This window comes from Lepidochelys kempii, chromosome 16 (genome assembly GCF_965140265.1).
Source record: "Lepidochelys kempii isolate rLepKem1 chromosome 16, rLepKem1.hap2, whole genome shotgun sequence".
Classification (NCBI taxonomy): domain Eukaryota; kingdom Metazoa; phylum Chordata; order Testudines; family Cheloniidae; genus Lepidochelys; species Lepidochelys kempii.
The window spans coordinates 29,628,520-29,641,864 of record NC_133271.1 but is presented as its reverse complement, the minus strand read 5'-3'; the positions used below and the strand labels follow the sequence as shown (position 1 = coordinate 29,641,864).

The 13,345-nt window shown below is 43.1% G+C and overlaps 1 protein-coding gene and 1 pseudogene across 7 annotated transcripts in view; one reads left to right on the top strand and one right to left on the bottom strand.

The window, feature by feature from the left end:
• The window catches only part of GARNL3 (GTPase activating Rap/RanGAP domain like 3), a 238,284-nt gene that overhangs the window by 163,185 nt on the left and 61,754 nt on the right, over positions 1 to 13,345 (top strand). For all 7 annotated transcript variants that reach the window (XM_073314501.1, XM_073314498.1, XM_073314496.1 and 4 more), the window contains one exon: positions 229 to 327. In XM_073314501.1, the coding sequence (XP_073170602.1) occupies positions 229 to 327 (99 nt within the window). The remainder of the gene's footprint in view (positions 1 to 228; positions 328 to 13,345) is intronic.
• LOC140899371 (NADH-ubiquinone oxidoreductase chain 2-like) lies at positions 1,789 to 6,479 on the bottom strand (annotated as a pseudogene).

Here is a 13,345-nt window from a genome sequence, read left to right as displayed (position 1 = left end):
GACTCGTCGTTTTGTTGTGGATACATACTAACACGGCTACCCCCGATATTTCTAAGAAGGAACTACCATCTTTGGTACTGTATATAAAGTGACAGTATGCCAGATGCCTCATTTTCACAGAAAAAAACACACGTTTTTGTTACAAGAAACAAGATGCTTTAAAATCACTTGTCAGCAAATTGTAGTGTCAAAAATGTGTTCTAATTGGGGGTCGTGTTTCCTTTCCAGATGGCCAGTCATCAGTGCAAGTATTTGATAAAACTCTCCAGGTGAAACAGATGCATGTGCTGGAAGCTTTGGACCTTTTGATTACCAGAGCAGACAAAGGTAGGATTCTTTACCTCTTGGTTCCAATATGAATGTGGCTGGCACACTATTACTTTACTCGTAGCTCAGTAGAAGGTAACAATTTATGCACTTGCCCTTTCAGAATGTGATTTCATTTTGTCAGTAATTCTCTTTTAAAGAGTTTTTTCCATTTCTACTGTATTTATTCCCGAGTCTCTCACCTTCAGCTGCCTTCTTGCATTCCTACCCAGATGAATTTCTTTGACTATTTCTGATCCAGTGGTATGTGAACAAGTTTACTAGTCAGTACTGGTGGAAGACAATGTCCCAATAACTGAAGTTATGAGACACTGGCACTGCACTTACACATCACTTTGTTCCCACTTATCATTGGCGCTTCCAGCAGTATGAATATGCAATACCAGGTCTATCATACAACAGAAGCTGCTTTTCCTTTGATGGGGAAATCCTCTTAGTCTTAAGTAATTCCTGCTTGTTGCTGGTATTGTAACTTTTTGGACCAAATCCTGCTTACCTTATTCACGCAAGTAATCTTACTGACTTTAATAAGCAGGAGTCCCCACCCTAGTTTACAGGCCTGAAGACTTATTAGAATTGCCCTCCATTACAATTGCAATGGTCAGGAAACAAGTGAACTCAAGAGTTCGAATGTCTCGGTTTCTGTAGTTCTAATATCTGCCAAACTGCAAAGTTAAAATATTTTCTATAGAATTAAATAAATATTAAAGTGGGAACAACTTCTTGGCAGTAGCTTATCTACAACCCATTTTGATTAAACTCAGCTCCAGTATGAAATTTATACATTTACTTAGGTTCTGTCAATTATCAGAAGAAAGCTTGTAGTAACAGTGGCTTTTAATCTCATGACAAAATTCTTACCATGCTTTTCACTCCATAAATTTATAATAAATAAATATTAAGTGGATTTGATATAGACAGTGGAGAATGTTTCATACTACAAGTGATTCTCTGATTGTATTATACTATACCCTAATGAAAGAAATGTAAAGTTACCAACAGACACTATAGTTCAAAGACATAAGAGAGCCACAGTTGCCTCTTTAATATTGCATTTCCATATTGTGAAAGTACATAAAGAGGTGCAACACCAGCTAGGACTTAACAGAGGTAAATCTCTAGTAGTGCTCTGTCATATACATTTAGGAATATTAGAGGCATATTTTTTTGAATGAATTTTGAATGTTAATCTTTCTTTGATATAACTTTAGGACATTGTAAATTGACCTAGGTTTTGTTCCAGGTTGCCCTGGTCTCTGTTATTGTGGACTTTATTTCGATTAGCATTCTGCTCTGTTGTAAAAAGAGTCCTTGAGGACAAGAAGAAATCTTTATTTTTAAATTTATAGGTAGCCGTTGTCTTTGTTGCCATGAAATTGACACATACATTTTCCTATTAAAGTAGCAGTACAGAAAAGTCTACTCCACACTAGCAAACATTTGAAAAAATCTTAGTTTCTAGAGGATAGTTAATAGGGTGGGTATGATGAGAAGAAGAGTGGTGGAGAGTGTGGTTATTGGGGCTAGATAAAGTTTTTGGTTGGTTTTGTGGCATCAGTTAGTTGAATTTGGTGGTAGTGTGATGGTTGCATAGTATGAGATGCATAAGTAAAAGAATAGGCTGAGGAGTGAGAGTAGAGCCATCAGGATGGCAATAATGATTGTGTTCATTGGTTAATTCTTGTAGGATTAGTCATTTTGGTATGAATCCTGTTAATGGGGGTAGGCCTCCTAGTGATATAAGAGTAAGTATTATCAGGGTGCTGAGGTTTGGAAGTTTTGTTCATGATGCTATGATGGATATTTTGTTGTTTCTAGAGGTTTAATTATTAGGAATGTTGTTGAGGTTATGATAATGTATGGGTAGAATGTGAGTAATATAAGTTTAGTGAGGATTGTGGTTATTCATCCTAGGTGGGCAATGGAGGAAAATGCTACGATTTTTCATAGTTGGGTTTGGTTTAATCCGCCTCATCCGCCAATTAGGGTGGATGTTAGTCCTAGTGTTTAACAGGAGGGGTGTGTGTAGGGATTGGGCAGTTATTACTAGTAGGAATAATGGGGCTAGTTTTTGTATTAAGAAGTATTTGGTGGCAGCCTGAATTGCTCATGGATGGTGTTGCTGGGCAATTGGTGGAATGACGGCTAATCATCAATTTCTAGTCCAGTTCATGCTAGAATTTAGTGGTTGCTGGAGATTGTAAGTAGGTGTCCTATAGTTAGGCTTGAAGTAATAATTATGCTTGCTTGTGAATTCACTAGTAGGGGAAGGATTTTAACCAGCATTTTCGGGCTATGAGCCCAAGAGCTTAGTTGTCTGACTTTACTAGGATATGGTATAATGGAAGTATGGGGAGTTTTGATCTCTGAAGTATAGGTTCGAATCCTATTTTTCTAAGGAAACGAGAGGATTTTAGCCTCTATTATTCACCCTAGCAAGGTGATCCTTTAATTTCAGGCAAGTGTTCTGTGGTATGGGTGGGAGTCCTGAGAAGCAGGGGTTCTCAGTCTTTTTCTTTCTGAGGCCCCCTACAACATGTTATAAAAACTTCAATGCCCACCTGTGCCACAGTAACTGGTTTTCTGCATATAAAAGCCTGGACTGGCATTAGGGGGTAGCAAGCAGGACAACTGCCTGGGACCCCATGCCACAGGGGCCCCTGTGAAGCTACATTGCTCAGACTTCAGCTTCAGCCCCAGGTGGCAGGGCATTGGCTTTCTACCCTGGGCTCCAGAGAATCTAATGCTGGCCTGCTTGTCAGCCCCTCTGAAACCTGCTTTCGGCTCCCCAGGGCGCCCCAGACCCCTGGTTGAGAACCACTGCTGAGAAAGCAATTGCTATTGCTTGGTGCTTAGGTGATTGGGAAGAAGATTTTTCATAGGAGGTGCATTAGGAGGTGCATTTTCATAGGAGGTGTATCGAAATCATGGGTATGAGGCTCGGATTCATAGGAATTCTGCTAAAAGTAGTATGACTTTTGATGTTAATGAGAGGGAGAATAATTAAGGTGTGTTGTTAAGGAAGGCTGGGTTGAGGAATAGGATAGCAGTAAGGGTATTTATTATTAGGATGTTGTCTTATTCTGCTAGAAAGAATAGGGTGAATGGACTGGCGGCATAGTCAACATTGTATCCTGATACTAATTCGGATTCTCCCTCAGTGAGGTCGAATGGTGCTCGATTAGCTTCTGCTCGTGTGGAGGTGTTTCATGTTGTTATTAGTGGTCCGGAGAAGATAAGGTATATTGGTTCTTGTGTGGTTATAATGTTTGTATATGAAATGCTCCTGAAAATAGGGTTAGAGAAAGTAGGATAATTCGGATGGTTACTTTGTATGAGATGGTTTGGGCTACTTCTCTTTGGGCTCCTATTAGGGCATATATGAAGTTTGAGGCCCACTCTGATCAGAGGGTAGAGTAGACTATGAAGCTGGAGGGGGAAATTAGGAATAGGAGGCCTAAATTAAGGCCGGCTAGTGGGAAAGGTAGTGGTAGTGGGAGTCAAATTGATAGGGCTAGTAAAAGGGCTAGGATTGGGGCCAGGGTGAATAGTGCAAAGGATGATCTTAATGGATAGTTTGGCTCTTTAATAAATAGTTTTATGCTATCTGCTACTGGTTGTAGTAGTCCATATGGGCCTACGATGTTAGGGTCTTTTCGTAGTTGTATATATCCTAGAATTTTTCGTTCAATTAGGGCGAAGAAAACTACAGTGATTGGGATTATATATATGAGTGGGGATTTTAAACTAGAGAGTAGCATTTTCATAGTTGGAGAGGGGTGTTGAACCACTAAGTAAAAGGTTTAGGCCTTTTGCATTGATCCCTGGCTCTGCCACCCGAACTTGGCCCTTTTTGGGGGGCTTGGTTATTTGTTCTTATTATTAAAGTTGATTTCACTAATATAAGGGAAGGCTTGTTTTGAGATATAGGCCTTGCCTTTTTGGTCCTTTTGTACTAGAAAAGGCTCAGTTATAGATAGAAACTGACCTGGATTACTCCAGTCTGAACTCAGATCATGTAGGACTGTTGATCATTGAACAAATGAACTCTTGATAGCGGCTGCACCATCAGGATGTCCTGATCCAACATTGAGGTCATAAACCCCATCGTCTATAGGGACTCTAGGAGGGGATTGCGCTGTTATCCCTGGGGTAGCTTGGTTCGGTGATCAAATATATTGGATCATTTTGCCATAGGCACTTTGAGTTGTAGGTCTAGGTATAGAAATATGTTCTTTTTTCAGAGGTCGAGGTTGTCCAACCAAAAATAGGGATCAAATACTAATTGGTTAGAAGTCCGGAGAGGGGGTGTTAGTAATAGTTGATCTGTATTTGAAGTTCCACATGGTCTTATGATGATGTTCTCGCTTTTGCACGAGATCAATTTCACTGATTATTTGTAAGAGACAGGTAGAACCTTTTTTGGCCATTCATTCTAGTTTTTATTTAAAAGACAAGTGATTATGCTACCTTTGCACAGTTAGGATGCCGCGACCATTTAACAGTGTCACTTGGCAGGCATTACCCCCAATACTTATTATTGCTGGGGGCTATGTTTTTGGTAAACAGTTGGTCTCTTTATTTGCCTAGTTCCAGGATCCTTATGCTGCAGAGCGTGGCTTGTCTTCTGAAACAGAGAGCCTTCTTTCCCTACCTTGTCTTCTCTGACCTTGGCCTGTCCACCCCTTTTCCTTCTATTGCCCAAAACGTCCAGTGGCCCTGTGAGTCTTCCTCCAGTTTGTCTCTTTTGTCTTGTTTGAAATTGTTCACTCTCTCCAAACAGCCCACTGCAGACAAGTAGCAGGAAGTAGCTTCTCCCAGCTACAATAGCCTCTTTAGCATACTTATAGACTAGTCAAAGTACAGTTGTTAAGGTTAATGTGTCTCCATTGTCCCTGGTCTGGAAGAGAGGTGTTTAAAGCTTTGTCAGCAGTGGTGGAGACACATAAACGTGGAATTAGTCGATACAACAGTTTTTATAAGCACAATTTCATAAGGTCAGCCAGAAGTCATAAGTTGTACAGACAGATTCCCCAAATCATCAGTGTAGTCTCAAATGTTTTCGCCAGTCTTGACTGAAAATTGCCAGTGATGGAGAATCCAGTACAACCCTTGGTAAATGTTTCCATTGATGAATAACTCTTGCAGTTTAAAAAAAAAAAAAAAAAGGCGCCTCATTTACAGTCTGCCTAGTTTCAATTTACAGCCATTGGATCATGTTTCTCTGCTAGACTGAACAGCCCATTATTAAATATTTGTTCCCCATGTAGGTGTTTATAGACTATGATCAACTTATCCCTTAACTTTCTCTTTGTTAGCTAAATACATTGAGCTCCTTGAGTCTTTCACCGTAAGGCAGGGTTTCTAATTGTTTAAATAATTCTCATGACTCTTCTCTGAATCATCTCTAATTTATCATCCTTTTTAAATTGTGGACACCAAACTGGACAAAGTATTCCAGCAGTGGTTGCACCAATGCAAAATATAGAGGTAAAATAACTTTTCTACTTCTACTTGAGATTGCCATGTTCATATACTCTTTTGGCCACAGCCAGCACCTCCTGATCCCCCACCCCCACTCACCATCACTTGGGGGTCATCTAGCACTCTTTTCCAATGTCTGGTGTGCAGTAACCATGGACAAGTGGATGCTGAATGTCATCCACTCTGGCATTATGATAGAGTTTACATCCCTACCTTCTCCAAAATCCCTCTCCCTATCCTGCTTCAGGGGCTCCTCTCACAAGAATATTCTCAAACAAGAGGTGAACTACTTATTGAAGTAAGGCGTGATAGAACATGTACCTCTTCAGTACCAAGGGACAGGGTTTTTCTCAACTTACTTCCTTGTATCCAAAAAGAAGGGCGGATGGAGACCAATCCTCAACCTCTACCAACTCAACCACTTCATTTGCAAACTCAGATTTCACATGGTCAAATTGGTATCTATAATCCCATCTTGAGAAAAGGGCATGTGGTTTACAGCTCTCAACGTGAATGATGCCTACTTTCACGTAGACATTCATCTCGCTCCTAGACATTTCCTCAGAGTCATGATGGGGTCTGACCATTTTCAGTATAGGGTGTTTCCTTTTGGAATAGCAACTGGCCCCAGAGTCTTTACCAAGATATTCTTGGTAGTAGTAGCTCATGGTCTCATTGTCTTTCCCTACCTCGATGACTGGCTCTTTGTCACCAAGTCCCAGCAGGACACCTACGCATCAACTTCGGTGATGCTACACCTCTTGTCCTCAGTGGAAGTCAGCATAAATACTGAAAAATCTGTTCTCAGCCCCACACAATCTCTGGACTTCAGTGGGGCCATCTTGAATTCTTATCACCGCAAGAACCTGGCCAAAGACAGGTTCCAGACCTGAATTATGGTATTGTTCATGATCACAAACTATCCTTGAGTCATCTTTGTCGGCTTTGTCGAGCTTGTCCCTGTCCATCCCTCCATGAACGCAAGTCAATGCCACACTATTCTGTTTTGTTGCGAGCACATTCTTTCCATTTCTGGCCAAAGAGTTTTGTCATTGGATCGGCCCAGTGCGTTTTTGGTCTGCCCAGCGATCGCTTGTGGTCTCTGGGAATCCGTTCATTGATGCGGGTTGTCCACTTATTGTCTTGCCTGCGGACTACATGACCCACCCATCTTCACTTTGCATCATACATCGCCTGCACTTTGTCGGTCACCTCTGTACACCTTCTGATCTCCTCATTCGGTATATGATCACTGAGCGATATCTTACACATTCGCCTTTCCATTGCTCTCAGGGTGACAGTGAAATTTTCTTCCTCAGCTTTCATTGTTGACTAGCTTTCTGCTCCATATATCATTTCTGGCAGAACAGTGGAATTAAACAGTTCTTTCCTTTTCTTCATGGGCAGTTCATCATCAGTTTTAGACGTCTTTATTTTGTTTAAACTTGTCCACCCTGCCTTTAATCCCCTACTGCATTCCCCTTCAAATGAGGGGGTTATCTCTTCTCAGCTGCTGACCTAGGTAAATATATTTGTCAACTGCCTCAATTTCTTTCCCTTGAGTACCGGTCATGATATGTCTATCTCTCTCCTGTGTCATGTGGCCTCATGCACCTATGACACCCCATTCCCATGACTTCACCTCTCCAAACCACCATCCCATGAACCTCATGGTAACAGTTCCATCAAGGTGGTGTCTTCCGTGCTATGGTGGACAAATCCTTATCAGGTGTGAGTGGGCATCCCCTTTCTCCCGTCCTCTCCTGACAGGACCATTATTACAGACCCATCCCCATTAGGTTGGGAAGCCCACGTGAACAGCTACAGCACAAGGTACCTGGACATCTTGAGAGTCCAGGATCCCCATCAATATCCTGCAGTTGTGAGCAGCCTGGAAGACGTGAGTCCTTTCTTCCATTCATCCATGCTCGCTATGTTCTTATAATATCAGACAATGTTATGACCATCTTCTACATCAACAAACAGGGAGAAGCGAGATCAGTCTCCCCGTGTGCAGAATCAGTCAGTCTCTGGAACTGGTATATCACCAATCAAATCACACTATTGGCAGTATAACTTCTGGGGAAACAAAATGTGATTGCAAACTTCCTCCCCAGACATTTTGCAATCGACAACAAGTGAGAGCTCCATGACTTAGTATTGCACAATATTTTCACTCTGTGCAGAACCCCAGCCAGAGATATGTTCATCTTTCAAGCAAACAGGTAATTCACTACATTTTGCTCCAGAGGAGCCCTAGGTCACCTCTGCCAGGGCGACACTTTGCTTCTTCCTTGGCTGGACCAGTTCAGCTATGCCTTCCCTCCACTACCACTTCTGCCGTGAGTTCTGTGCAAAATCCGGCAGGATACAGTACAGGTCATCCTGATCACCCCCTTCTGGCCAAGACTGTTCTGATTTCCCAGCATCCTACACATGTCATCCCAATCTCTGATCATCCTCCCAACATTTCCCAAGCTCCTGACCTGGTGGAATGGCAAGATGAAAGCACTCTGATCTACATGCTCCACCTCAGGGCTTTGTATTTGGATGGGCATCATCCTTGGAACGTTCATGCTCCACAGTCATGTGGGACATTCTTTCTAATAGCAGAAGGATTCTACTAGAAGATGTTACCTAGCTAAATGGAAGTGTTTTTCTTGGGCACTTCAAAGAGTCATTCCCCCAGAAACTGCAGATATTTCTCTCATCTTGGACTATATCCTCTCTCTGAAGACATCAGGCTTGTCCATCAGCTCCTTGTGAGTGCACTTGGCAGCAATCAGTGTATACCATCCACCTTCTCAGGGCTACTCGGTCTTTGCACATCCACTGACAAATAGATTCTGGAATGGCTTAATCAGAATCTTTCCACCTATTCAGTGGGGCTTAAAACTTGTTCTCTCCATACTCACAAGGCCCCCCTGTGAACCTTTAGCTTCTTGCTCCATGTCTCTCCTTTCCATGAAGATTGCTTCCCTTGCAGCTGTTTCCTCAGCTAGAAGAGTTGGCAAGCTTGGAGCAATGATGGCAGAGCCTTCTTACACTGTAAGGATAAGGTTTCTTCTAATCTACACCCCAAATTCACTCCTAAAGTAGTTTCAGAATTTCACTTTAACCAATCGATTCACTTGCCTGTGTTCTTCCCAAAACTGCATATTTCCGCAGAAGAACGAAGACTCCACTCCCTCAGTGTTCAGCAAACTTTGGCCTTTTACCTGCAAAAAACAAAACACATCAGGAAATCCCTGAGACTATTCATCACTATATCAGAAAGAATCAGGGGGCATGCTGTCTCCACCCAGAGAAACTCCAAATGGATCTATAGCTGCATTCTACTCGATAAGCTATTGAACCTTCCCCAAACCCTCCTGGGATAAGAGTGCATTCCACCAGAGCAGAAGCAACAACTGTAGTGTCACTTCTGGAGGTACCCCTCCTTGACAGCTGTAAAGCAGCCACATGGGGCTCCATTCACAAGTTTGTGAGACATTGTGCCTTGGTACAGGACTCCTCTGGAATGGCGGTCCTCCACTAAGCTCTGCTATCTACATCCTTGCACCTTCCTCTGACTTAGGTACTGCTTGTTGGTCACCCGCAGCGGAATATAACAGGATTATCACTCGAAGAAGAAAGGGAGGTTACTGACCTGTAACTGAAAAAAAGGAGGAGGTTCTCTATGTGGGCAGCCCAACGTTGCCTGGACCGTATGGAGACTATATTGAAGGTCCTTGACTACTTGGTACATTTAAAACACTCCCAACATTTCATACTGCTCTATTGAGGTCCACCTTTCACCAGTCTCAGCTTGTCATCTATCTGTCTGATTGTGCTCTCACATGACAGTATTGAAGTTCCCAAAGGGTTTATTATATTAACTACCGGCCAGGGAACCTGCTTCTTCCTGGAACCTCAACATTGGAGCTGCCCACCATGTTGCTGTGAAGGGATGCCAGGCCTCTGGATCTCTGAGTATTTTAAGCCTTCGGAGTCAGAATGGGGTCCAGCCACTGCTCCAATCTTTGGGTGCCTAGGCATATTCTTGTGGTCCAAAACCTTAGTCTAGCTTTCCATCTAGAGAACAGGAACCTGCTGTCCAGCTGCCTAGCCCCTCTGGATGCAGGGTTGAACTTCAGTTTCACCCACGCTTAAACACACTCTCCCAGAAATCCACCTCAAGATGTGAGCCTTCTGGTTTACTGTTTTAACTCACTCAGGAGTCTTGTAGCAGTTGTGAAGCATATAACACACACAGACACTTTGCCCAGAGTTTAACACAATTGCTCTTAATCATATAAATCACAAGACCATACAGATCATACAAAATAATAAACCTTACACTCATCTTCCCTTACTAGCTCACCCTTCCCCAGGGGAGGGACCATCTGGGTTCAGGAAACAGGCAAGGCCCCCATCTCATGGAAGCCCTTACCTGCTTAGTTGCTTCTCCTCTTGACCTGGAGACAAAATGGCCAAAGATTCTCACAAATCAACTCCTTCCTATTTATATCTTTTAGCCCCCTTTGTCAGGTGATGTCCTTGCCAGCTTCCCCATGTGATCAGAGCTTTCTACCAGGTGACTTTGTTGCCAAGGCAACCTCTCTCCTGAAAAACCAGTTTTCCTGGGTAGGAGCTATCTTAGTGTCAGTCTTTGGAATTTCAGCAAACATGGAGGAAAATGGCCATAAAAAAGGCAAAAGGATGTATGTTCAAAATGGAATTTGTAGCTTTGTAAAGGTACGTGGAGTGGGTTCATAATCTCACACAGAATTCATAGCATTGTACAGGGAGATTCCCAAATCATCACGCATTCCACCAGAGCTCGAGTTGCATTCTCTACCTGCTTTAGAAATATGCCAGTTTTCTGAATCTGCAAGTTGGCAATTTGGAGTAACCCACTGACCTTTGTCAAACATTAAGCATTGGACTTAGCTGCCAGGGCAGATGCCCAGTTCAGGAGAGCAGTACTACTATTTGACTGGTGCAGTGATACTCTTGGTCCCATCATCCAGAATGGGGTACTACTTGCCAGTCATCTACAGTAGGATCCACACTGACATAGATTCAGAAAATAAAGATCGGGCCCAGCCCAGACACTATCAGCCCCAACTCCTCTAGAGCCCAGGGATCCAGAGGGAGAAATAGCCTGATGCTGGGTCGTGGACTTGTATGGAGTTGCTTGCAGTTCGCCGCCTTCTTTCAGAGCTGCAGTTGGTGGGAACCCTCCAGCTCACTCCCTCTCAACCCAGCACTGTCTTCTAAGTAATTCTTCGCTTAACGTTGTAGTTATGTTCCTGAAGAATGGGACTTTAAGCGAAATGATGTTAAGTGAATCCAATTTCCCCATAAGAATTAATGTAAATAGGAGGGGTTAGGCTCCAGGGAAATTTTTTTCACCAGACAAAAAAACTATATTATATATATACACACACACACACTATACGTTTTAAACAAACAATTTAATACTGTACACAGCAATGATGATTGTGAAGCTTGGTTGAGGTGGTGAAGTCAGAGGGTGGGATATTTCCTGGGGAATGCCTCACCGCTAAATGATGAACTAGCATTTGGCTGAGCCCTCAAGGGTTAACACGTTGTTAATGTAGCTGCACACTCGACAAGGTAGCACGAATGGAGGGAGGGGAGACAGCATGGCAGAGAGACACACACCCTGTGTGTGGGGGAGAGAGAGAGATGCGCATTGCCCCTTTAAGTACACTGCCCCACTCTAAATACATTGCCTTTAAAAAGATCAGGAAGTTGAGACAGCAGCTGTGGCCAGCAAGTTCTGTCCATCCTGAGCCCTGTCCTGTCCCGACCCTGTTCTATATGGAGAAGGGGTAAGCGGGGGACAGGAGTAGGGGGGATGGGGACACCCTGATATTAGTCCCCTCTTCCCCCCTCCCCTGCACAGCAAGCAGGAGGCTCCCGGGAACAGCTCCAAGGCAGAGGGCAGGAGCAGCACACAGCAGTGTCGGGAGAGACAGCAGAACTGCCGCAATTGGTAGCCTGCTGGGCGGCTGCTGCATAGGGAACTTAGGGGAGCGGGGAGCTGATAGAGGGGCTGCCGGTCAACCCTGGTCCCCACCAGCTATCTGCAATGGGCTGCTCTTCCTGCAAGCAGTGGACAAAGCAGGCAGCTGCCAAACAATGTTATAAGGGAGCACTGCACAACTTTAAACGAGCATGTTCCCTAATTGATCAGCAATGAAACAAATGTAAACCAGGATGACTTTAAGTGAGGAGTTTTAGAGTAACAGCCGTGTTAGTCTGTATTCGCAAAAAGAAAAGGAGTACTTGTGGCACCTTAGAGACTAACCAATTTATTTGAGCATAAGCTTTCGTGAGCTACAACTCACTTCATCGGATGCATACTGTGGAAAATACGGATGATGTTTTTATACACACAAACCATGAAAAAATGGGTGTTTATCACTACAAAAGGTTTTCTTTCCCCCCACCATACTCTCCTGCTGGTAATAGCTTATGTAAAGTAATCACACTCCTTACAATGTGTATAATAATCAAGGTGAGCCATTTCCAGCACAAATCTAGGTTTTCTCCCCACTCCCCCACACAAACCCACTCTCCTGTTGGTAATAGCTGGTAAGTGAGGAGTTACTGTATTTGTGAGCTGGTCTCTGCTGGGTCCAGCAGCCCCTGGTGGCAGCCAGCAGCTGTGCAGTCCATTTTTGGGGGAGGAAATTTTGCATGCACAACATTAATTTCTGCACAAATTCTGCATGTGCAGTGGTGCGGAATTCCCCGAGGAGTAGTTTCAAATTCCCAGGGAACATAGGGAGAAATTTTGCCTTTTATGTGCTTGCATGGGTGAACAAAGAGGCACAGGACGCATGTACAGCCTCAGTGGATACTGCTATTCAAAAGACTCTAGTCTTGCAATCAGGAGGTGCATGCACCCCTGTAGTGGCATCCATACTGACAACATTTTAAAGAGCCACAATTGCCACAGGGTAAGTAACCATTCTTGTCATTTGCTCCTGTCCTGTTGCAAGGTGCAATGGGCCTTTTTTTTTTTTTTTTTTAATGATCTAAAGCTTTTCACTCTATATACATGATCTTCAAACAGCTTACCTATAGGTGTTGGATACTGAAGATTGTAGCACTGGTAACGAATGTTGTTTTCATTTCTGCAGTGGGAATATGAATCCTTTGGCATAAATTTGTTTAAATTATCACAAGTTTTAAGTCTTGTTAAGAACAAACTCAGTCTGCCCCAGGGAGATTTTCATTCTGTCATGGATCTAGTAAATTTAGATTCAGTTGGATTATTCCCACCCAGAGAGCCATCTTGTGTGATAATTCGCATTAGTTCTTTGCGTGTTGGTTTTCATTGTGTTGTAATAATCCTGGTCTCATTTTCTCACCTTGTTTTCCATTACAGCACCAAGTTTTTACCTTATTTTCCAGTATAGAACCAGGTGCAGGGAACCTGTGCTATTGATTTGAAGGAATCTTTTGATTTCTTGAATGGGTTGCTGTGTTGCAGATTTAATTTCATACCATGACAGAT